Source organism: Urocampus carinirostris, chromosome 5, assembly GCF_059441175.1.
Source record: "Urocampus carinirostris isolate Australia breed hairy pipefish chromosome 5, RoL_Ucar_1.0, whole genome shotgun sequence".
NCBI classification, from domain to species: Eukaryota; Metazoa; Chordata; class Actinopteri; order Syngnathiformes; family Syngnathidae; genus Urocampus; species Urocampus carinirostris.
This window is the reverse complement of record NC_142353.1, coordinates 22,267,379-22,291,341: the sequence shown is the minus strand read 5'-3', so window position 1 is coordinate 22,291,341 and position 23,963 is coordinate 22,267,379. Positions and strand designations below refer to the sequence as shown.

Genomic DNA, 23,963 nt, shown 5'->3' with positions numbered 1-23,963 from the left:
CATGCATGAGAGACAAATCCCAATATTGTAACGATTAGAAAATTCCATACGATATCTTGAGTTTAATAAAAATACTTGTTAAAAGTTACAAAAATTAACAGTGCTTTTTCTATGTGCTATTATCGCATTGTGTGTAAAAGAACATGATCCAGCTCTTGCTGAAACGTTTTTTTTTCTCAATATAATACGGATAAATAAGCAGGTCAGTGATCAAGAAAACATTCACCTTGGAATTTTTGTAAGTTCGAAAGTAATGCTGTTCAATCCTGTGGTATTTTTCACCAAGAAGAGTAAACTGAAAACCGAGGTGTTTTTCCACTGGGAATTAGCCATTTTCAAAGAATTGAGTCCTGATGAGTGTCACTCTAACTCAAGGAAACTCCATCCATCTATTCATTATCTGCGGCGCTTATCCTCAGTAGGGTTGCGGGGGGTGCTGGAGCCCATCCCAACTGTCATCGGGCAATGGTCAGGGGACACCCTGAACTGGTTGCCAGCCAGTCGCAGGGCACACAGAAACGGACAACTGACTTGCTCATTCACACCTAGGGACCATTTGGACCGGCCAATTAACCTGACATACATGTTTTTGGAAAGTGGAAGGAAACCAGAGTGCCTGGAGTAAACCCTCGCAAGCACGGGGAGAACATGCAAACTCTGCACAGGAAGGCTGGCAGCTAGATTTTATTCCATGACCTTAGAACTGTGCCGCAGACACGCTAACCACTCATCTGCCGTGGTGCTCGGAGAAACTCATGCAAACTAAAATATGACAATAATGCTCACGCACATCATTTGAGGACAAATTATTTAAACAATTGGTTCAAGGACTTAAAAGTGTTTTATCTATTATACAAAAAAATATGCTCCTCCAAACTATGAAAGTGCCGTTTATAATTCTGTATTTTTTAAACTGGCTGCTAAACAGTAATTTACGATCACTGAGATAATAGAAGTTTAAATAGCAAATATTGTGGTTAATAAGGACACCCAAAAAGAATCATGAGTGGAATCATATTGCATGTTCTATTTTGTGTAAGATAACACAAGGATAAGTGTTTCCTCTAAAGTTCTCCAGTTGATAAATGGCAGTTAGCAAATACAGCTACAGTGTGTGGCTTACTTTGGGAGTGGAGATATCTGGTGGACATATTCAAAACTGCAGGTCATTGTTTGACTGGACGTGGCTCTTTTTTTACTTGTAAATTTGTCGAAATTGTCTAGCGGGCCGGATTAAATCCGTTGGCGGACATAATACAACCCGCAGGCTGTATGGTTGACAACCTTGGATTAGAGGGTATGCGATCAGACTTTAAATGTAAGTAACAACAGCAAGACTTTTGTTCTTGGTTCCAAATTAAAAAAAATAAACAATGCATTGGCACAGCCAAGAAAATCATTGGCTGCCCTCTACCCAGTCTGGAGGACATTGCCACTTTGCAATACCGTAACAAAGCCAACAATATCATAAAGGACTCCTCTCAACCTGATCACCACCTCTTCTAACCGTTTGCCCTATGGTAGGTGCTACGAGTCCCTTAAAACAAGGACTGACAGGCTCAGGGACAATTTCTTCCCCAGGGCAATCACCACCCTTAACCTTTTTTCATTGAATTATTACGAAAGGAAATTACACTTGCAACTTAGAAGAACAGTCTCAAAGCATTACCTTGTAATTATTTTTGCCTATTTCATTTTTCTCTTTACAGTCTTTATTAGTGTTGCTTTGGTTCATCCAACAACAATGTTGACGAAGTTGTTAACAATGACAATAAAGATGATTCTATTCTATTCTATTCTATTCTATTCTATGAACTTTTGTCACCAAAGTATACTTTTTTCCTCATATAAGTTCCATTACGTTCCTTTTTTATTTTATAAGAGATTGGATTGCCAGGCACCCTTTCCTCACTCTTCACATCTGTCGTGTTCCCTTACCTGAACATTTGTTAACCCTCAATACATACATCCAATTAGCACAGCAAAGGTCAACGCTAATCGATCCACTTGTAGAGGGGATAGTGGGGACTAAGAGGGGGTGTTAACATATAGAATGACAGGGTCTAATAGAGGTAACAGGATTTAGAAACATGATTAAAGGTTTTCCTATTTCTAATTCCTTTAACGTGACCACAGGAGGAAGGAAAGCTGCTATGGGTAGGATCAGGGTCGGGTCTGGTGTAAAGGAGCGGCCATGATTGAGTGTTTCATTACCTTTATAACTGGAAGGAACGTCTATCAAAAAGAAGGAATGACATAAATTCAGTTGAACACGCGGTAGTTAATAACCCCGATTTTACAGGTGGGAGGAGTTTTCATTTCGCTGAGAGGGAACAATTCATCGAGGAGATGAAGAGGCGTGGCTGCATTTTAAAGAGCCCGCACAATAAAACCTTGCTCTCGGTCATTCGATTGACTTTTTATCGTAAATGCAAGGTACTTACCATTCAGTGCCACAAAGGTATCTGAAAAAACAAGAAGAAATATAAGAAAGTTATTGGATTGAATTTTCTTTACTGTCATTTAAAACATTGTAGTGAACATTTGTAACGAGGTTAGACATAGCACTCCAGGATGAATAGGAAAAACACAAAATAAAGACTTCAAAGCTATTCCCAAATTCTTAGACATGTCAAATTTGAGGAAATGATACATAGTTTTTGCACAAAAGCTTTATGTTTCATCAGTATATTCCAATTATTTTCAGACTTACTGAGCTGTGATTTTATGTGAGGAACACTGTCATGTATGCAAGCCAGACGCCATAGTGTTATATATGTTAATTCATCAGTAGGTTACGAGTTTTTCCAGCAAAGTTTTGGTAGTTTTGTGGAGAACACTTAAGTGTTGTGTTGCAGGTAGATGCAGTAATGGTCCAACAGTAGGGAGAGTGGCTAACTGGCAAAAATAACACACGGAGAGCTAACAGGGAATAACCGATCAACGAAAGGCGGCCGGGCCTTGGCGGAAAATCGTAAGGCTGGCCGACTAAAAAGCATAGCATTCAGGCTAACGGTGAACGAACAACAAAGAACGGTAACTGTGACAAACGCAAGGCTGGACAGACACAGACCAAGGGACACGGCAAAACCAGCCGGACACAGACCAAGGGACATGGCACAACCGGCGTTCATGCCAAGCTAGTAATCCAAGCTAGCAAGCCAAACAACACGCGCTGGGCAGCCAACGAGCACCAACCGGGAGCAAACAAAACAGGAAAGCTCTCGGCAGCCCCAATGCTAATAGGGAGCTAGCCGAACAAAATTCTAAACTAAGATAAAAACTGGCGGGATAAATAGAATAAAAGTAATTACAACAGAGTACTTTTAGACTGTCATGAACTTGGGATAATATTGCAAAAAAAGTAGTGCTTTATGACAATAGTGCAATAAAATGAGTGCAATAACATTTAGCAGCAACAAAAATTTCCAAATAAATCGCAAGATATATATTGTTCACAGTTTTACACCGTTGTTTAAGGTTGGTGATGGTCCTGGGGAGGATACGGTCTCTAAACCTCTAAGTTTTGTTTTAAGGAACCTGTAGGGTCTCTAGAAGAAAACAGGTCGAAATATAGACAATCATAGGAAACACTCTCAATATTAGTGTAATTTTTTTGAAACTTTCACATTTTAATTGAAATTGTAATTTATCACCTTCAATGTAACATAACTTTAATTTAAAGAGACAGTGCTTCTCTTAGAGATAACAAAAACATTTTTTTCTTATTTCAACAGATGTACCAATTAAACATTTAGAAAAGTTAACTTTAAATGTGTTTTGTGCTAATGGAGAAAGACAGTGTGTATTATTTGACCACAGAATGTCAATTTGTGGTGTAGTGCAACTGTAAAATGAGTGCTGCAAAGCACAAAAAAGAATACAAACAACGGCTCAAAGGGACCAAAATGCACTATTTTACTGCATATTTCTTTGCCCAGCCTTTTTTAGTTTTTTGGGTACCCGTAGCAGCAATATGGCGAATGATTGTCAGCTTTTTTTAGATAAAGCTCATGTTTTATAAAATAAATGCTCATTTCTCTACCTTTTTAAAAAAATGCATGTTTGGGCGTTCGGACACCTTTTTCATAGTTATATTCGAGCACTTTTGTTGTATTTTGAAGCCAATTTTTAAATTTCCGCAGTGCCATTAAAAGAAAAATCCTGCGTGAAAATATCTGTGATTTACACATGCGATTTTTATTTTCTTGCGAGTGGATTCATCAAGAATTGTGATTTCAGTTCTTGTGTAAATCACAAATATTTTTGCCTTTGATAAAAATCTCTTTCCACAAACTAAAGGTGTTGAGTAAAAATAACAGTAAACGTTGCAGCTTTTCAGTTGCAGTAAGTTCTTCCCGTTACAACCACTGGGTAGAGCTGCCTTCATTGTGTGCATGGCCCATAATAAATGTCCATAACCCTTGCACTAATACACTCTTCATAGAGCCCTATTTCGATGTAGCATGCACCTGTCCTCTTGGGCGAGACCTCTAGGGGGCATTGGCGCTTCAAAGGACAATCCCATACAAACTAATGCCAGCAGCAATTAATTAAGAGGCAAGAGAAGATACAATGGCAAAGCGAAGCCACCTAGAGCATTGTTGGTGTCATTTTTAAGCACACTTGTTGAGAAACATGGCAACAATTTCAAACAAATTTCAGTACTTTAGCCAAAATTCCAGCACTTTTCAATATTTATAAACAGAACAATAAAATACAAGCATTTCCAAGGATTTCATGCACCCCTGCAGACCCTAATTTTCATATGATAGTTCATGTATTTTTGCCCGTTATTTAGATCACAGGTGTCAAACTCACAGCCCGCGGGCCACATCAGGCCCGGCATACAATTTTATCCGGCCGGTGAAATCCTTTTATATACTACTACTATAATGGCCCGGGTCTATGAAACTCTGATAAGTTTCAGATTATACTCGGATACTAAAAACTACAATGGCCGAGAAAATTATGTTAACTGACATTGCCGGTAAACCCGTGTGTCTTATTTGTGGAGCTTTTGTGGCCGTAATTAAGGAATTTAATGTAAAACGGCACTACAAGACAAAACTTCAGAGGAAGCTGACAAACCTTGAATCCAGAGAAAGGATACAGAAAGTTGAAGAGTAAAAGAAGAATATGAAGATGTTTTTCACTAAAGCAAATTTCCAAAGTGAAAAGCACAAATTTTATTAACATTTTCCGTTTTTTCATATATTCATTTTTATAGTTTTGACAGGAGATTTTTTTATGGAGAGCAACGATTTTTAATTCATTTAATTTTTAAGTTTGTTTATTCTGGAATAATATTCTTGACTGTTTTAAATTCATATTTATTTATTTCTTTTTTAAAAAAAGGAAAGTGTATTTAATAAATATTTATCTTGTTCGGCCCGCGACCAAAGGTGTGGTTTGACTTCTGGCCCTCTGTAAAAGTGAGTGTGACACCCCTGATTTAGATCAATATTCTTTTTTTTAACCTCTAAGATGTACTAAATAATACACACTGTCCCTTTAAAACCAACTTGGAATGCATAACAGTAAAATAAACAATGCATGATGACGCACGCATATTTGATGGTGGCTAATTCGGTGGAAAGTTCTGTGTCCCGTTTTTTGAGTTGCGAAATGACTCACTCCATGCACAGGTGGAATCCTTTTTCCGACTGTGGCACTGCATGTTTGTGTGACAATGTGCAAGAAGGAAAACAGTCTTTGCGCCACGGGGCACAAAACCCGACTGACCGAGGGAAGGAAAGATGCTTGGGGGGGAGTTTGGAATAAGATAGAACGGGGCAGATGGATGGAAGATGCTAGAAGAGAAAAGTACGAGGGTGGAACAGACGGGGGAGGCAAAAAGGTGACGGCAGCAGAGTGCCGGAAACAGAAGATTGCGGGGTGAGTTCGTATAGAGCACCAGTTCGTATTATAGGATGGCGGAGAAAAAAGAGCGAGAGTGAAAAAAAAGGGCCCTGCTTACTTTGGCAGTCTCCCAGGCCATCTGTGTTTCCATGCTCCACGTCCTGCTCAAATGCGGATCTGCGGGGAACAGAGACATCGCGGTCAGCGGCGGGAATCCGGCCAAAAACCCGCAAGATCCGAGTCACATCGCTTCGGGGGAAACAACAACAAATGCGTCTATCCCTTCCGACGCGGCCCATTTCTAAGGATCCTTCGCCAGGGCTTGCAGGAGGCCTTTAATTGGAACATTTTCAAAGGACACCTTGCAGACACCCTGATGGTAAAAGGTGAAAAAAAATCATTTTTTGGCACAGAACCTCTCCCGGATTCTGGGGGTACTTCAATGCAGGGTTCACACACCTTTTTCTTGGCCAAATCCAAGCACTTTTTAAGGATTTTAAAAGCCAGTTTTCCAGTTTATCCTGTACTATTAAAAGAACAAAATCCGGTGTGATGCATGTCTTTTGCAGGGCCCCAAATATATCTGAAATCTACGTGTGTGACTTTACGTGTGTATACACATTTATCAAGGAATCTGATTTTTAGATCTTTACTAAATCATGAATATTTTTGTTTTTCAGACAAACATCTCCACATTTTGGGTAAAAATGAAATGATAATGTGTGGCTTACATTTTCAGTTGCCAGAAGTTCTTCTCATTACAATTTACAACTTGGAAATGCTACCTTAATCTTTTGCATGGTCCATAATAAATGTCCATAGTTTATACATAATCTTCTACCAATAGCAATTTTATAGTGCCCGGTTCACTTTCATAATTTATATTGGCTTTAAGCCATGTATTGATTCAATGATTCAAGTGAGTCCATTGCCGATTTTGGCTGAAAAATATGTTGAAGTTCAAGAACCAGAAAACCCAATGTCGCTGTAATAGAAAATGGAGGGAAGGTAGACTTGTGATTGTATCCAGTTAGTTTATTTAACGTACCCTGACGTGGTCCACACAGGAGCTTCATTAGTTTTTTACTTCTAAATACTATAATTCACCTTCAGCCAAAATAATGTTTTTTTTTCCTTTGCTGGAATTTTAAATCCATCCATCTACTTCTTTTAACATTGTATTTTTCATCAGTGTCACATTCAGAGACCTCATTTTCCTATTTCCATCCTCAATCTTTCCAGAGTCACACTCACATGGACAAAGTGTGATGTGCTGAAGTGTAGCTGAGCCATGACGTGACATAGAAGGGGTAAAAAACAACATGTCTATGTTTTGGGGAATTCTATTTTCTGCAACAATCTGCACTGAGACCTGGTTTAGGACCGAAAGAACACCGAACAGGCGGGTAATCTGTGAAACAGAGCAGACAAACTGTCATGCAGGATCACAGTCACGCGTGACAGCTTTTCGCAATTTTGCTCCAGCCTCTCATTTTCCTCACTTGCCTCTGCATACAATTAGTCAATTCCAAGGAAAAATGCATACTATGACATATACAGTGGCTAAAGGATAGTCATCAATTTATGGAAATTATGTCCTCACACCTCTAAACTACAACATTTATTCATTTGCCAAAAAACAACTATACCAGCTATAGATTGTGCTGGCAGTTTTAAGCACCAGATTTCCTCACAGTTGCTGTAAACTGTAAATGTTTTCTTATGGGTTTTTATTTGACTGGAAGGTCGGTTTCATATGGAAAGACAAAAAAACCCTAAACAATTTCTTGAAACCACTTGTTGCTGTGTAGATTTTATTGGACTTATTTTATGAGGTAAGTGACATTAAAACAAGCGTGCAAAACAGAGAAAACTATATATCTAGCCAGTTGCATTGAATACTGGTTACTCATCCAATTCATTAAATTATTTGGGAATTTTTGTTGCTGCTAAATGTTATTGCACTACTTTTCATTTCACTATTATTACAATTTTGGCCAGTCTACATTATCAATATTTCTGTCTATTTACCCTGACATTTCTCACTTTAGGAGGTAAAGCGGTTGTCTTGGGGACAAAAAGGTCACAGATTTGATTCCCGCCTCCTTCGTGCAAAATGTCAAAGTGTCCTTGGGCGAGACACTAAACCCCTAGTTCCCCCGATATGCATGGCTGACGCCGCTATTGGTGCGTGTGTGAATGGGTAAAGTGTGGAGTATATTGTAAAGTGCTTTAGAAAAGCTAAGTGACTGGTGAAGCGCTATAAAAAATGCATTCTGTTTATCTTATTTTTGTCTTTTGAGTCTTTATAAAAAGTGCCAAATCTAATCTTGTTGCAACTAATGTTCACCACGTTGACAATAAAGACAATTTGATTAAATATAACTGAAAAACACTTCGTTTTGTTGTGTTTTATATAAAACAATATCATGTTTTAATATAATATGTCAAAAATGTACTTAGTCACAAATATTGAAGGCACGCATCAAGCGATGTTTGATGAAATGTTTTATGGGAAAAAAAATACATGGTTGGACAGCCACTTGTTCCTTGGCAGAATTTGCAGGTACACGTCACTGTTAGGGAAATATCCATTATCCATTATCTGCACCGCTTATCCTCAGTAGGGCCACAGGAGTGCCAGACCCCACCACAGCTATCTTCAGCAGTGGGCATGTTTTTCGATGTGGGAGGAAATCCAAGCGAGTACAGGGAGAACATGCAAACTCCAAAACAGGAAGGTTTGTGTTGGGGAAACAGTTATCACAAAATTGTTCTAGATAACTCCTTAGGAAGAACAATGATTAAAAATGTTTGTTTGAGTAATCACAGTCACACCTGAACTCTTAGGGTTTTTTTTTCTTTTAATTTCTGTGTTCAGTTGAACAGTTTCACCATATACAAGCAAATGCCATCTGTGATCGGTCACTTTTAAATGAAGCATGTGTGCTATTGCCATACCACCCACGAACTCGAGGATTTCCAGACTCTTCACTTCTACAACGGGTCAGGTGTATCGACATTTCGTTCTGTGTACATTGTTACAAAGAATGACAATACAAAGGAAATTATTATTATTATTATTATTATTATTTATACTGATTAAAGCGATAACCCCCCAAAAAATCTTTGTTTCTCTTTTCTTCTACCAAAAGACAATGAACTGAATTCTTAAATGTCTTGTCTGTTTAATGTGTCAAAAGCATAGATTTTGTCGGTATATTCGTTTCTTTGCACGTAGGAGGACATAACTGACATTTGTTTTGAGAATGTAGCTGAATAACTGAAAATCTTGTCTTTTGTAATGTTAATATACAGTTAGCCAGAACTTATGTAAAATGAAACATCATTGATATCTATTTTCTTCAGAATCTTAACTCTTCTCAAAGATGGTTGAAATTAATCGTACCACTATACTTTATAAGAACTAGTCATAAAATTGAAATTGAACGGCCCATATCTCAGTGAAAGTATAATGGTGGAGAACGGTTGCTGTTTGGGGAGGTCTCACCCATTAACCACATTTTTTTAGTTCACTTCTGTCTTTCGTCTGAGCTGGTCAAGCTCATCCAATCTCTTCAGCTTTGCTGAAAATTCCGAAAAGTGCGCATTTTCATGCGCCCCCACCCATCGCCATTTCTGTCACGACAGGCCTGAGCGTCAAAAAAACTCCCACAAAGCTGGAGACTTTGAATGCACGCCAAAGCCATACAGACACTGAATCTTCACAGCAAACCAGTGGTCTTCAGGATTTCATGCTGCGATCGAAGGGCCACAAGGGGTTGTTTACTTTGAATAACTGTCACCTTTGACTAAGTGTGTTTTTCCAACCTCACCTTCCACAACCCTTCTTGAAAGATGCTTCAGGTCAAACAAGTCGTGAGTGGCATCTGTGTTGTTCTTCTCTCTTCATTTTATTAGCCTAGTCCCACTTTTATCTGCCTTTTTTCCTTTACTCGTCAGCCCTAATTAGTGTCATATTTTCTAAATGCCCTTGGTAAATCAGTCCTAGTACAAGCACATGATTTTAATGTCATTGAGTTTTTGTGTGTCAATTAAAACAACACGAACTCAACTAAATTGAGATGTAGCTATTTTTTTAATTGATGACTGATTACGAGTTTTTTTTAATTTCCCCGATAAAACTATATAAAACAGATTTTGTGCTCCCAAAAGTGAGACAAGCTCAAAAATAGTCAACTTATCTCCCCAGATTAATAGATTAATGTTTTCAAATAATTAATCGATACAAATATTCATTACATTTCTAAATTATCATCCCGAAAACAAATTATCTGAGTTCGGATTCATTTCAACATTTGTGCCAACATGGTTAAAGGAGATTTACGTGATTTGGAACTCTGTTACTCTCTGCCACCATCTCCTGGCTTAAAGTCATGAACACAGCCTCAGTTAGCTCATTTATGATGCACATGCATATACGTGCATTTCTTAGATCCGCTCGAACAAATTCTTCTTTCTTTAACTTTTTGGGTCTTCGAGTTGGTGTTTGGTCTCTACCAGAAGCAGGACCTTGCCTATTTTTGCGATTTTAATGCTACATATAAATTAAAAAAAACCTGCAGGAAAGAGCATGACATCAACCTCCAGCACTCCCTCCAGCCCCCATTACTTGACCCTAATGTGTTACGCCCGGAACAACTCTGTTAAAAAGTAAGGTAAAAGCAGATAGGTGCAATGGAAAATAAAGCATAGGGGCTCTTTGAACTCTGTTGGGCATTGTTAACACATACTTAATCGAAAAAACATTTATTTTTGAACTTTATAAGGAGATCTAAAATGACGCATCGACCTTTAGTTTTCACAGCAGCCTTAGATAACATCAGTGACACATTGCTCCCTAAATGTAAGTTTGTTACATAGGGGCTGCGTCATGGATTTGGCAGAAGACAACTCTGGAGATTGACAACGAACGGTTCAACTGATTGATAACATCATGAATATTTAAATTGATCTTTCAATGTACATTAGAGAAGGCAGTTAAAGGGGTTCTTTGTTCAGATGTGATTACCACATGGGTTACGTGATAGCACTGGAAGGAGTTTGTCCGTGAAGGGCAGCACAATATCCCGCATAGGAGCGTTAATTACTCCTACCATTTGGCATGCAAAGACTTAATTGGAAACCCATGCATGTCGAAGTAGATTATTTGGGCATGGGCCGATTATGACCAATATCCCAATGTCATGGTAGAACGGTATTAAAAACTCAAAACTAAGAACATACCCTAACTGGGGCCATTGTAATGTGCCTCACCACGCTTGATTCTTGAACCTGGATTGAGGCTGGGACTGATCCCAAGTAAGAACAGCTTGGGAGAGGTGTGCAGCAAAACCTTGGTATCAGTTTTCGCGCAAAACCTATGTACGTACGATGTATGTAAAAAAGAGTTTTCACTCTCGTGATTTGACTCTCCTTAGCATTGCTAAGCCAAAAAACAAGTGCTCACCTACAATGACGGCTTATTCTTGCATGAGTACACAAGATGACATACGTTTTGGAAGGAACTGGGCCTGAGCACGGTTTGGTAGAATAATCTGAGTGAAGGATTAGGTGGCTAGGGGTCATTTCTTTTGTACCCTCCAGCAGGGTACGAAAGAAATGGCCTTAGTACAGTGGCTCTTTACCTGCGTTTAATCAAACCCCTGAATTCTGGTGAGTCAGTCTCAGAGGTTTCGTTTGAGCTTCTGCTCTGAAAATGGTTGCCAAATATGTTTAAAATAACCACAAACTATCCTTTTCTATACAACTGTGTATGTAAGATCGAAGATGTGCCCGGAATTGGTGACATTTCAGTACCCATGGAACTGAAACAAGCATTTGTCACACACTTAGATAAGCTTGCAAAGTATTTTGAAGGATACATTCCTGCACGAAATTCATATCCAGCATGAGTAAGACTGCCGTTCAACTTTGATTTTCAGGCAGCAGAAGTATATGATGAAAACCTTGACAAATCTGATCTGTAGTTCTGTTATTTATTTTTGGTACGTTTACAATATTGATTTGTTTTGCACGGTTTCTTTGGTACACCAGTAGATAAACTATATGTCTTAAATTTTAATTAAAATAAATATTTTACTCTACACGAAAGTAGACTTTGGCAAATTCATATATGACACTGAGGGGTTTCGGTAGCTTTAACAAGAAGAATCACTGGCGTACTGTGACTGCACCTTTAAAATTATTCTGCAGTCTGTAAGGAGAGGGGTCGATTATTAAATGAATATGACATTTCCAAGCAAAAACTATAAGTAATAAAAATTGGTATCAATGGATATTAACCTGTATTTACTTGGATCAGATTGATACCAAATACCCCAGTATCCCCCACTCCTAAAAGTAATTAGTTCTCCTCCATTTTGCTTCAAAAGCTGTCACTTTTGGATGGATTTGTTGTCTACAAACTGTCAATGATTTTCCTTCAAATAGTGCTGGTCATGCTGTATCATGCACTTAACTGACATTTTTTAGTCCATGCCTTTGGGAAGCCAAGCTACACTGACTGTATCTCACATTTGGTTGTTTTATTCCCCCTCCCACATTTGTCCCTATAATGTTTAGATGACACCATAAAAGCGCTGAAGGCTGAGCTCCCGTCCAAGCTTTGCTGTGGCATTTCATCCCCTTCCTTGCTTTTTTGTTCAGAGCCTTACAAATAAACAGCAATCTTTTTTTCACAGCCGAGTGGAAACAATAAGCATAGCGTACATGTTTGTACTGGCCCAGTGTCGGCTTCTTCAATCAGATCTCCCTGCTTTGCTGGTTGTGCTTAGCGAAAAATAACAGTAATATGGGTGGGACTTTTCGTATGTTGATGTGCGCCCTTGGTAATGTTGGCACAGCAGGCTCATCATTTTGCAGCAGGGATCACATTCGCTCAATGTCAAAGAACCGACAGAGCGCCGATCCTTTTGTCATGACTTCATGTGAAAAAAGTATTTTTCGACCGCAAAGCTTCGATGTGTCGTATGTTCAGAGAGTATAATCGAGCTCTGTGTCCCGGCTAGCACCACAAAATTACAGCCGGCGTAACCCTGAAGTGTTGCTTGAGCTAAGCAGCCAAACCCTGGACGGAGCTTTCCTTCCATTGGGCCCACCAATAACCATAGCAGCTGAGGGAAATTGCACTTACACACCATAAAATTAGAAAGCTCGCAGACATGTCAAATCCAGAGATGAAGGCTACCAGGCATAAAAAAGAAGGTGGAACGTCGGATTGGAAAACTTGTAAAACGCTTGTACGTAACTTCAATGCAGCAAGGATTGTATTCAAATTCACTCAAGCAAAATACTTGTTAAACCTAAATTCGGAACTCAGGAAAGTTGCCAACCCAAGTACGGTATTTATTCCGACTATAACTTGCGATCTCGTATTAATTTGAAATGATTTCCGTCCGTCTATTACATGCACCACTTGCAAAGCGCTGGTGCAAATCCCAGATGACTGAGGACCGTAGATGGAGTTAACCCCAGGCAGATGGATTTTACAAAATCTTCAACCTACTTTCTGTGCGAGTCTACTGAATAATTTATGAATACAAAACATTTCCAATACAACTATTCATTCTAATAAGGTCAGATTTGTTTCAAGATTTGGAAATTAAACCAGGGTATGCAAAGTAGATGTCTGAATTAATAACATCCTGGGTTCTGCAAAAATCCACACTTATTTCCAAAGCTTTGGCGATATCTGTATCGTGTTCATTTTTTAATATTGAAAGAAAGATTAAAAGCGAAAGAACAAAGAAACATTCCTCGCAACTTCTAAATGACAGTCAGTATGGTTTCAGAGTAAAACATTCTACAGCTGTGGCATTAATTAATCTTGCAGAAAATATAACAGATGAAATAGAAAACAGGTTATATTCCGTTAGTATTTTCACAGATTTAAGGAAAACCTGTGATTGGCAACAGTAGTTCAAGACATATGGACATTAGCTGCGGAGTCCCTCAAGGGTGACTGATAGGACCTTTGTTGTTTTTTTTGTAACTAAATGACTTGAGTTATGTATTGTTGACGGGCAGCACGGCAGCGCAGTGGTTAGCGTGTGTGCGACACAGTTCTGAGGTCATGAGATCGAACCTCTTGTGAGGAGTTTGCATGTTCTCCCCGTGGGTTGCGTAGCTTTCCTCGGGGCACCTCGGCTTCCTCCCACATTCCAAAAACATGCATGCCAGGTCAATTGGCCGGTCCAAATTGTCCCTAGTGTGAATGAGCGAGTGACCTGTCTGTCCCTTTGTGGTAACCAGTTCAGGGAGTCCCCGCCCACTACCCAAAGATAGCTGTGATGGGATCCAGCACCTCAGCGACCCTACTGGGGATAAGCGGTTCAGATAATGGACGGATGTATTTGCTGACGACACAACAATATTAGGCCCGGGTACAAATTTACAGGAATTACAGACAGAAATGATGGTAGAATTTAACAAAGTCAAGGATTGATTTAAAAAAACGAAACTATTATTAAACTATCAAACACAAAAAATATTTTTGCCTTATTCAAATGATTGTGTAGAGATTTAAGGAAATACGTTCAGCATATAAGCAATTTAGACACGCTTACAGATTACAGACGCCTTTTCGATTACAGAAGAAAGCCATTAGGACTGTGAATAAAGCTGGGTATAAAGAAATGCAAACTGTTTTTAAAATCAAAGATCCCTAAACTTGAAGAAAAATCTTTTTTTTCTTAATATATATTCTTACACCCTCATTTGAGCATGCTCGTTTTTTTTACCCTATGAAAACTCAAAGCTTGGATGCATGCCATGAAGTCTTACAATATATTATCGTAATCAAGCAATTATTGATCAGTCGACAAACAATGTTGACCACATTTGCTCTTCATTGAATGCAACGGGAATTGCGTCAATGGGAGTGCTTAATTGTATCCCCTCAGATTGTTGATGACAAAGAAAAAGACATGGTTTTAGGTTGTTGTTGTTTTGCCTAGTGGCTTAAAAATCAAAACAACTCACTTTGTGTCAGTCACTTGTCTGCAAGCTCCTTCCGACACCCAACCACAGTAAGGGTCCCTCGAGGCGATACAGGACCTGAGTAAAACACAAAAGACAGTCACCTCTGCAGTCCCAGAAACAACCACAGCCTGTTCCGAACGTTAAGACAATCTTTGGTCTGTCGGGGGTGTCGTACGCACTTCTTGCAGCGTCCGTGCCTTTCGCAGCGCGACAGAGGTACTTTGACAACACAGGAAGTGAACGCCACCCACAAGGCGTGAGCTTTGGCATCAATCTGGATGCTGACGATGCGCTTATCCTCTGCACCGTCGATGTTGCACCTATGTAAAGGAGGACAAACAGCAGATGACATGGTGAGGATGAAGAGAGCTTATTTGGTATACCAAAATCCATTTTTTAAGGCCAGGGCTTGCCAAACATTGTGAAGCTGAGAGCTACTTTCTTGTTACTGATTATTTCGAAGGGCTAACAGTTTGATTTGATGGTTTGATATTTCTAACACGTTATCCCTATTTTGTTACTATGTTATAATCATGTTATTACAAGTGTAACTATTTTTGTTACTTACAAAAGAGGTTGCTGTATGCCAAATAATTTGAAATTTTCTGAGCAGTACAGTATTTGAGTCAATTAGCAACAAATAATAGAATGTGGGTTTAATAGTTTCAATGGAAAAAATGAATTGGTACCTTGGATAAAGACTGTATAAATTTGGCCACAGCAAGTGTTTCTAGAACATAATATTAAACATTTTGAAAGGTGTGTACTCTCAAAAAAACAATACACAAAAAATAATAATAATAATGGGGGACTTAGCTAAATGAAAGTCTGGACGGGCATCTACTGATAATTTACTGTACTGTATTGGCATGGGTACAAATAGCCGCATTTTTTCAGTTGCATATGCTAATCCCTCAAAAATGTGAGAATCTTTTACATTAGCGACCAGATGGCAAAGGTCAGATAAGAAGAGCAGTACTACTTGTTTCATGTGGGGGCGCAAACCCCAACACACACAAAAAAAAAAACGCCGCCTCCAAACCCTTCTTGCCCAAGACACACAACAGGAAATAATGGTGATGCCAATGTATTTTTTTCAATTTGAATAAGGGTATTGAACATCCCCACTTAGGGGACATAATTTACGATTTGCAAACACTTATACGCCGTTTATAGTGCTCGCTTAGGTGTAGCATGCACCTGTCCTTTTGGCTGCAACCCGTAGGGGGCGATGACGCACAAACTAATGACAGCTGTTGTTTATTAGGAGGGAAGAAGAAATGCAATGGCAACGCAAAGCCACCAGAGAGCGGTGTCAAATATCTGATTTTTTGAGGAACATGGCATGGCAAATATTTCGAGAATTTTGAAGCGCTTCACCCAAAATTCAAGCACTTTTTAATCTTTTAAAAGAAAACATTAGAATTCCAGTTTTTTTAAGGATTTCCTGCACCCATAAAAACCCTGTTAAAAATTTAAAGTTCATCACAGTTTGCACTTCATTTAGTTTTAAGGAAATAACACTTTTAAGAGGTATGAAATTAATATGATTTCCTGATTTATTTATTTTTTTTAAATCTTAAACTATTTGCTTTTCTTCGTGGTTTATCAGTTTTGAATACTGTGTGATTATGCAATGCTGTCAAAGATTTCCAAACCAAACAATGTATCCCTGATTTTCTTTCGTATCGGGCACTAACGAAGAAACAGTTTTTTTAGATTCTTGCTTTGCGGGACAGTATATGCTTGATGTGAACTGACAAAACAACATTGGACTTCTCTTTTATGAGCAAAACAAGTGTGTGCGATAAAGACAAGGCAGAGGTTGATGGGAGAAGGTTGGAAGCCAGACCATGAGGTTGAGGGCAGAGTGGGAGATAAAGAACAAAGTGATATAAGCTACAACAGATGGCGAGTTGAGCAGTCAGCAGTAAGACTGCACTTTAATGCAAAAGCCAGTAAAACAATCCACTTACTCCTCCATCCACTTCCTCTATCCCTAGCCGGTCTTTGTCCGTCCGGTCTCGTAGGAGAGCTACGTAATCCCTGAGGGTGTGGCCAGCATCTTTCTTTCTATCCCCTTCTTCCATGCTTTCCTCTCCCCTATCCCCGGATTAATCCTCCCCCTTTGCAGTGCTTCTGTGCTGCATTAACATTCTCAATTAGAGCTTAGAGTCCATCTACACTTGGTAATACTCTTCAATCGGGCGCAGGCTGATCCGCCAGCCAGAGGGGAAAACTCGGGCAAAGTCACTTACTGTACTCGAGCGATGCCAGATGGCCGACGGCCGACCGTTGCTCAGCTAGCTGGAGAACGATCGGCCTGGCGAGAGAAAGAGGGCGACGCAGGGAAGAAACCAAGGGGGAGGCAGGGCTCTGCCCTTCATTCCTTCCATACGGCCCATCACATGGTGACAGTATGTTGAGAAACAAACAGCGGTGACCTTGAAACCTGTCCCTGTCAAGTCTGCACAACTCCTTTAACCCCACTCTCATGGAGTGTCAGCTGCCGAATACCATTTCTACACAAACATGGGTATTTTTTCTAAAGCAGGTGTCAAGGACCTTTTTGACCCAAAGAGCGAACATACTGCACTATATATTAAAAGACACAATTCAACAAAAATGCCAAACCCGCTCTCCAGACAAAAACTAATTCTACAGCTCATTTATTTCACTGTGTGATGTTTGATAATTTGATAAAATCTATGTATTAATAACAAAGCCAGAGCCTGTGTCCCATATCAATATAATTACACCACTAAAAAATGTTTTTCCTACTTATTTAAGATTGTTGAGGCTCATTGACTGTCATTTTTTCCTAAATAATGGTTTCAAAAGAAGGTGCAAGCAAAGTTCTTATGTAAAAATCACAATCACAAAATACAGCAAACCAGTATAACAACATATTTACCTTCAGCGCAGACGGCGCTGGGCAAGGAGGAGAAGTGCGCAGGCCCTGTGTAAAGCTGTGCCCATTCCTACCGCCTACCCAATCAAATTGCTCTAGGTGCTTTGCTAGAGCTTCTGGGTGTTTAAAGTTTCTTATGTGGCTCTTATCATAAAATGTCTCAACAATGAACATTGACTCTTTAATGAGCTTCCGTATAAAGGATTATTTAGCAAATTACAGCCAAAACGGGGTCTGTTGATGTGCCACCTTTGATGTGTGTGCTATATACTATACTGAACTCTGCAAAGTCAGCACTGTCTTAAGTTTGCACATTCCAAAATTGGCTGTAATAATACATGAAGTAGTAGTGCATGTTCTATTTTATCTCAGAGCCATATGTACTCATGAAAAGAGCCATAAATTGTATTTTCGTGACTTCAGTCCTTGCTTTTCTATTTCAGTTTTGGGTTTGGTTTTGTTTGGACATTTTTTTGTTTTCTTTGACCCATGGTTTGTTACTTTTCAATTTCTGGTTTAGTAATTGTTTCTGGTTTGGATATTGTCATATTTCATTTTATTGCCATTTCATTAGTTTGTGCCCAGTTGTTTGTTTGTTACTTTGTACCTGATTTTATTATTTAATACCATCCTTATTTTGAGTGCCTTGTCTCAGTTCCTGTGTCTCCAAATTGGGGTCCACCTCCAAAGCTATAATAACACTGGCTTTGAAATATATAGAAATGAATATCACGTAACTCATGTCCACATATCCTGCTTTATCGATAAAGCCGCAATACGCGCAAAAAAAGAACGAATGATCGAGGATAACATTTGCTAGTGTACCGCAGCAATTTTATCAATCTACCATGATGTCGTCATTTTCAAATGAACAATTTTTACATTCATGAAAGACATCTGCATTGGCAAGATTACATTACACAAAAAGACAACCTTCTCATTTTTTTAACACTGAGTTACTCTAATAGAGTTCAATTGTAATTTTCGTATGTTATTATTATTGTGTGTAGATTATACATGGACGGGAAAACACCAAAGGGACAAAAAAGGTGTAAACAGCAAGTAGTTGTTTTTAATTTCTTATTATACACTTTATTCTCATTTTACATTTTAGCTCGCTGTCTTGCTTTAAAATGACCGACGGCTCAGTAATTTTTATTGATTTCTGACATTATTTTATTTATTTTGAATTGGCATAAAAAAATGTTATAATCCCTGTCTGAAATATGTGTTTATTTCTCATCTGCGGCATTGTAAATCGTTTGGACAATTGACTGTATTCATGGGGACGAACATGTTGTTCTGTAATTTTAGTATCCAGACTACCCTAGAACCTTGATGATGAGGAAAAATGTCTACTTTCAGTTGGGGGTTAATTTTTCCTAAAGTGCTAAAAAGTTTTAAAAATAGCTATTTCGATAAACAGCAAAATGTATTCTTTCCATGACTTCTGTGAGCTTCTACCTTCTCTGGCCAACCTCATCCATTAACCTACAACCAACCATTTACCTTGGCAGGGTCATAGCTTGAATCGATTTCTGAATGCCAAAATCTCAATGACTCTTCAATCAAAAAGGGTCCTCAACAAACACATCTGTGCACAACCTGGCAGGCTGTTCTCATATTACATATCACAGAGATGACCCTGAAGACAAATACAGACCACTATGTTAGCACACGTTTGCATGTGTGTATCCTTTAATCAGCCACTAGTTTTGGAGGACTCTGCTGTGGTCCCTGACCGCAGAACTACTTTATCATGGCCTTCAGCCCCCCAGTCTTTAATTTCGGATCCGCGGTTAGGTCAAGTGTAACCTGATAAAACTCCTCTTCAAATAATAGAGAAGCCATCTGCTTGGTTAGTTCTGCAGAAGTTGGGGGAGTAGAATGCTTGGACTGCTAGCTTATGAAGAGATAGGAACAGCAACCTTTGTGTACTGTATTTTCTGGACTATGAGGCACACGCAAAAATGGTTGGCTTGAAATATGAATGTGCTCCTCATTAACTGGAACGCCTTATATGTGGACAAAATTGGAAATGTGTTACCATATTTGTACGATTAATGGACAGTAGTTATCACTGACCCCAATTGCATAACAATGGTGTCAATAGGGATCGAACCAGTAAGAGCAACCGAATCCTAAATACCACGCCACTAGAGAAATGGATGGTATTTCACATTTGCATAACATTGAAGGCAAGGGGAATCGAACCGGCTTGCGGGGGGAAGAGCGTCGGATCCTATCCACTACTACTAGGGATACAGATGTCACAGAGGCAATCTGTGTTATATCATTATCATACTATTTTTAGCACAGTATCGGATATGTTGGAGAAAAGAGACAACAGAAAGAGATTACAAATTAGTACTTTTTCTTGGGACCAAACTAAGCATTGTATGAGACAAATATTTTTAATGTGTGGCCATGCATTTATATATCTTTCAGGACAACCAAAGTACTTTCGACAATGCCTTTCTCTTCATTCAGTTCAGAATGACCAAATTACTTCCCACAATGTATTTTTCCTCATTCCGTTCAAATCTCTTGCGCTTTGCAAAGACCTTGCGAGTTACCATTATAATAATATATTTCAGCGATCTCCAGACAATGGTGTCAATAGGGATCGAACCTTTTCTGTATAACGAACTGGTTTGATTTCTTGCTCCGACAATACTCTTGCAGCTTGCCCCCAAAATAAATTCAACAATTTGGTAAAGTGACTAAAAATAGTGTAGTGATGTGATACAGAGTAACACCTTTTCATGTGTTGTCTGTAACGTTATTGGTCTAGCGGATATTATTGGATGGGCTCACCACCGCAACCCGGGTTCAATTCCCGTTGCATCCAATGTTAGGCAATTGTGATCATATATTTTGACTGATTAATTAATGCACAAATATGGAACTTTTTATTTTTGTGCAACCCTAGCTCTTAATGTAGTAATAATTCCATGCGCCTTTTAGTCGAGTGCATCTTATATAGGAAAAAAAATATCACAAAAGACAAAGGTTTGGGGGTGCACCTTAAAATGCTGTGCACCTTATAGTGTGGGAAATGCAGTTATTCAGTATTACAATCTGAGTTTTTATGGTAGAAATAAACAAAAAGGAAACCCACTTTTCAGGATTGTAGACGTTGAGTTCCTCCAGGAACAAGCTATCGTTAAGGAAGCCGTTGTTCATCTTTGCAAGAAACTTGAGGATGATGCCTTTCTCAGATCCCAGGAAGACCACGGTGTGGTTCTTATGGGGGCCTGCTTCGCCATCCACCACAATGCGCGTCAGACGATAGCTGTACCACAAAAAAACAAACACCAATGTTTGGTTCACTTTCTCGACCTTAAATGAGAAAATGCCATCCATATTTTACACAAGCACATCACAATCACGGCCAAGTGCGTGGGACTAGTGTCTTATCCCGGCATTCACATGATAAGGTTTGCTTACAATTTGAACTTGAAACAGTTTGAAATATGTACTGTTTCTTTTCAGTTATAAAGCTACTAAAAATAAACCTGAGTTAGACAATTTTTGGATGTTTCTGGACCAAAGTTCCCATCAGCCAGATAATAATCTCAATATATAAATAAACAAAATTTCGGATATGGCGGAGGGAAGGTAATTGTGTTCATTTTAAGTATATCTAAGGATTTTACTAAAAAAATAATCATTCAAAAATACTAGAATAAGTAAAAAAAAAAAAAGAATACGATTATTTTACTTATTTTATCACATTTTGTCAGAACCCGAACAAACGGTGGATCCAGACGCGTAACGTTTTCATACAAGTTTTATCTTACGGGAAGAAGGGCAGTCATTCAACGCCAGTGATTCGGCGATCGCTGGGGAAAAGAGATTGAAACCAGACAGGACAGACGGGATCGATACCAGATACGGGATGCACAAGCAGATACCGGACAGGACGGGACAGACGGGATCGATACCGAATACTGGATACTGGTTACAATAGCAAGATACCGGACAGGACTGGACAGACGGAATCGATACCGGATACTGGTTTCACGGGCAAGATACCTGACAGGACGGGACAAACGGGATCGATACCGGATACTGGATACACGCGCAAGATACCGGACAGGATCAAAACACAAGTCTTGCAAGTGCAGAGGTTTGTTGACAGACTTACAAAGAGTAAATGAGATTACTGAGTTTAAATAGGAGGGGAGCCAATCAGGCAATGAGCAAGAGCTAGTGCCAAACGAGCGGGCCCAAGTGAGGGCAATGGGCAATCGTGACACATTCAGTATGCAACTTTCTTAATTGACTTTTTTGCAGTGCTTCCTTTACTGATAGCTCATGATTGGTTCTATGTTAGTTATAGTCATTTTTATAGATGAGCGAGGACGGATACCAAAAAGTACCTTGTTCTCAAGGTTTGAGTCTAATCGTCTATCTGGAAAATGTAATATAGAACATCTCTATTGAAAAGTGTGTCAATATAATGACCCCCGGTGAGATGCTGGATATGCGGAAGAACATAGACTGATGGGTTTACTAGTGTAGATGTAGCGACAGCTAAAAACTACATGTTAGGATAACAAAACTCTGGTCTTCTGTGATGCTATACTACCCTCGCATACGTGCACATTGATTGTACATCGTGCTACTAAAGGCCCATTGAGAACTTGAAAATAAAATACAGGCCCATTGAACCTTACCCTCACTTTACAATACAGCCTTGTCAAAAGAAGGTCACATCCTCTCGACACGGTCCGGTGCAAATTTGGTTTGAATGTCTCTTAAACTGTGTGAGGCTCTTAATCAAATCAATAATGACTGCGGTCTGAGTAGTAAACGCAGTTTGGATATACAGAGACCCTTCGTTACTGTGTTCTTTGGATATCGCTGGTTCATTCCTTCGCAGGAGAATAAATTTTTAATCTGACAAAAAGATCGAACAAAAAAAAAAACAGATGCTTCCCGCAAAACAGAAGAATGTTTTGGGCAGCCAAGATTCAAGCTGATTGGACATTCAATTCAAAAAGATGTGACCCATGATCGGTTAATTGGGTAGAACATCTTGTATGTATAAATTGCCCATTCCCTGACAATAAACACACTTATTTAGTTTGCAGTTAAATTACGTAAGTATTTGATTCCTCATGTATGCCAACATTTTTTTAACCCACAGAGCGCCACCGATTGATAAAAGTTTCGGACAGCCAAGATTTACATCGATATGTCAGCGTGAAGTAAAGCTTTTAATTTTTTTGCGGCTCCATGTAAAAGTTTTTGGGGTCCATTATTGTTATTTCAGCATTTCGGGTTTCCGACCCCCTGGCCTGATCAATGCTTCTCTCCCTGTCTCTCTCCCTCTCACGATCCCACTTGTTTCCAGTCGGCAAGTCGAATTTCTCTCTCTCTCTCTCTCTCTCTCTCTCTCTCTCTTAACTTTTTGCAGGTGGTTTTGGTCACCATTAACCGCAAAATCTAAGGGATCTCTGTAATTATCTGTGGGGTTGCTGGGATTTGGGGAAAAAAAAGACAACTTTAAAAAAGGAATTTTTGTTGTCGCTGTCTCTGGAGGATTCTTGTTTGCATTTTTTTTTAACTATTTAACTTGTTGCTGTAAGCCAGTTAAGGTTCCACAGTCCAAAAACTGAATGCCAGGGGATCTCATGTATTTTCAGTTGTCTCTGTCATAAATCCAGTCCTCTCACACACCAACAGCTATCATTAAAGGGCTCCGCTCTGTTCCCTTCATATATCCGAAGCAAGCTTATTTTTCTTTTCAATTTACGTAAGGCTTTTAACCACCAACTCTACCTTGCATGTGAAGCGGAATTCATTCTTACTTGCTTTCATTTTTAAAACAAAGCAGTTATTATAAAAAAACAAAGAATTATGTCTGTTTTCAACACGGTGCGTGGATGAAAGAAACTGGCAGCGCTAACCTTGATGATAAATGCTCGCATGCTAAACTGAGCCGTGGCGGGATGTAGGTCAGACCGCTGCAAGATGTGCGATGAGGATGATGAGCACTTGCAAATTTCTTGACGCAGATCACTACTTTACACTACCACCACTGGGGTAGTGAGGTTGGGAGTATTATGCCATGGTGCTGCCAAGGCCTCGAGGGTTTGGTTCGGGGTGGGGGGTTTGGTAGAATATGCCTTGTTGGGCTGATATCATCAGCTCTTCATGCTTTTGATAAGGTTCTTTT

At 39.2% G+C, this 23,963-nt stretch overlaps 1 protein-coding gene across 3 annotated transcripts in view; it reads right to left on the bottom strand.

The window, feature by feature from the left end:
- sema6a (sema domain, transmembrane domain (TM), and cytoplasmic domain, (semaphorin) 6A) overlaps positions 1-23,963 on the bottom strand; it is a 210,991-nt gene that overhangs the window by 31,571 nt on the left and 155,457 nt on the right. For 2 of the 3 annotated variants that reach the window (XM_088336169.1, XM_088336170.1), the window contains exons 14-18: positions 20,898-21,071; positions 15,045-15,185; positions 14,866-14,940; positions 5,981-6,039; positions 2,445-2,465 (exon numbers count right to left, since the gene is read on the bottom strand). In XM_088336169.1, the coding sequence (XP_088192295.1) occupies positions 2,445-2,465; positions 5,981-6,039; positions 14,866-14,940; positions 15,045-15,185; positions 20,898-21,071 (470 nt within the window). Of the gene's footprint in view, positions 1-2,214; positions 2,236-2,444; positions 2,466-5,980; positions 6,040-14,865; positions 14,941-15,044; positions 15,186-20,897; positions 21,072-23,963 lie in introns of all 3 variants that reach the window. The other variant, XM_088336168.1, reaches the window with a different exon arrangement.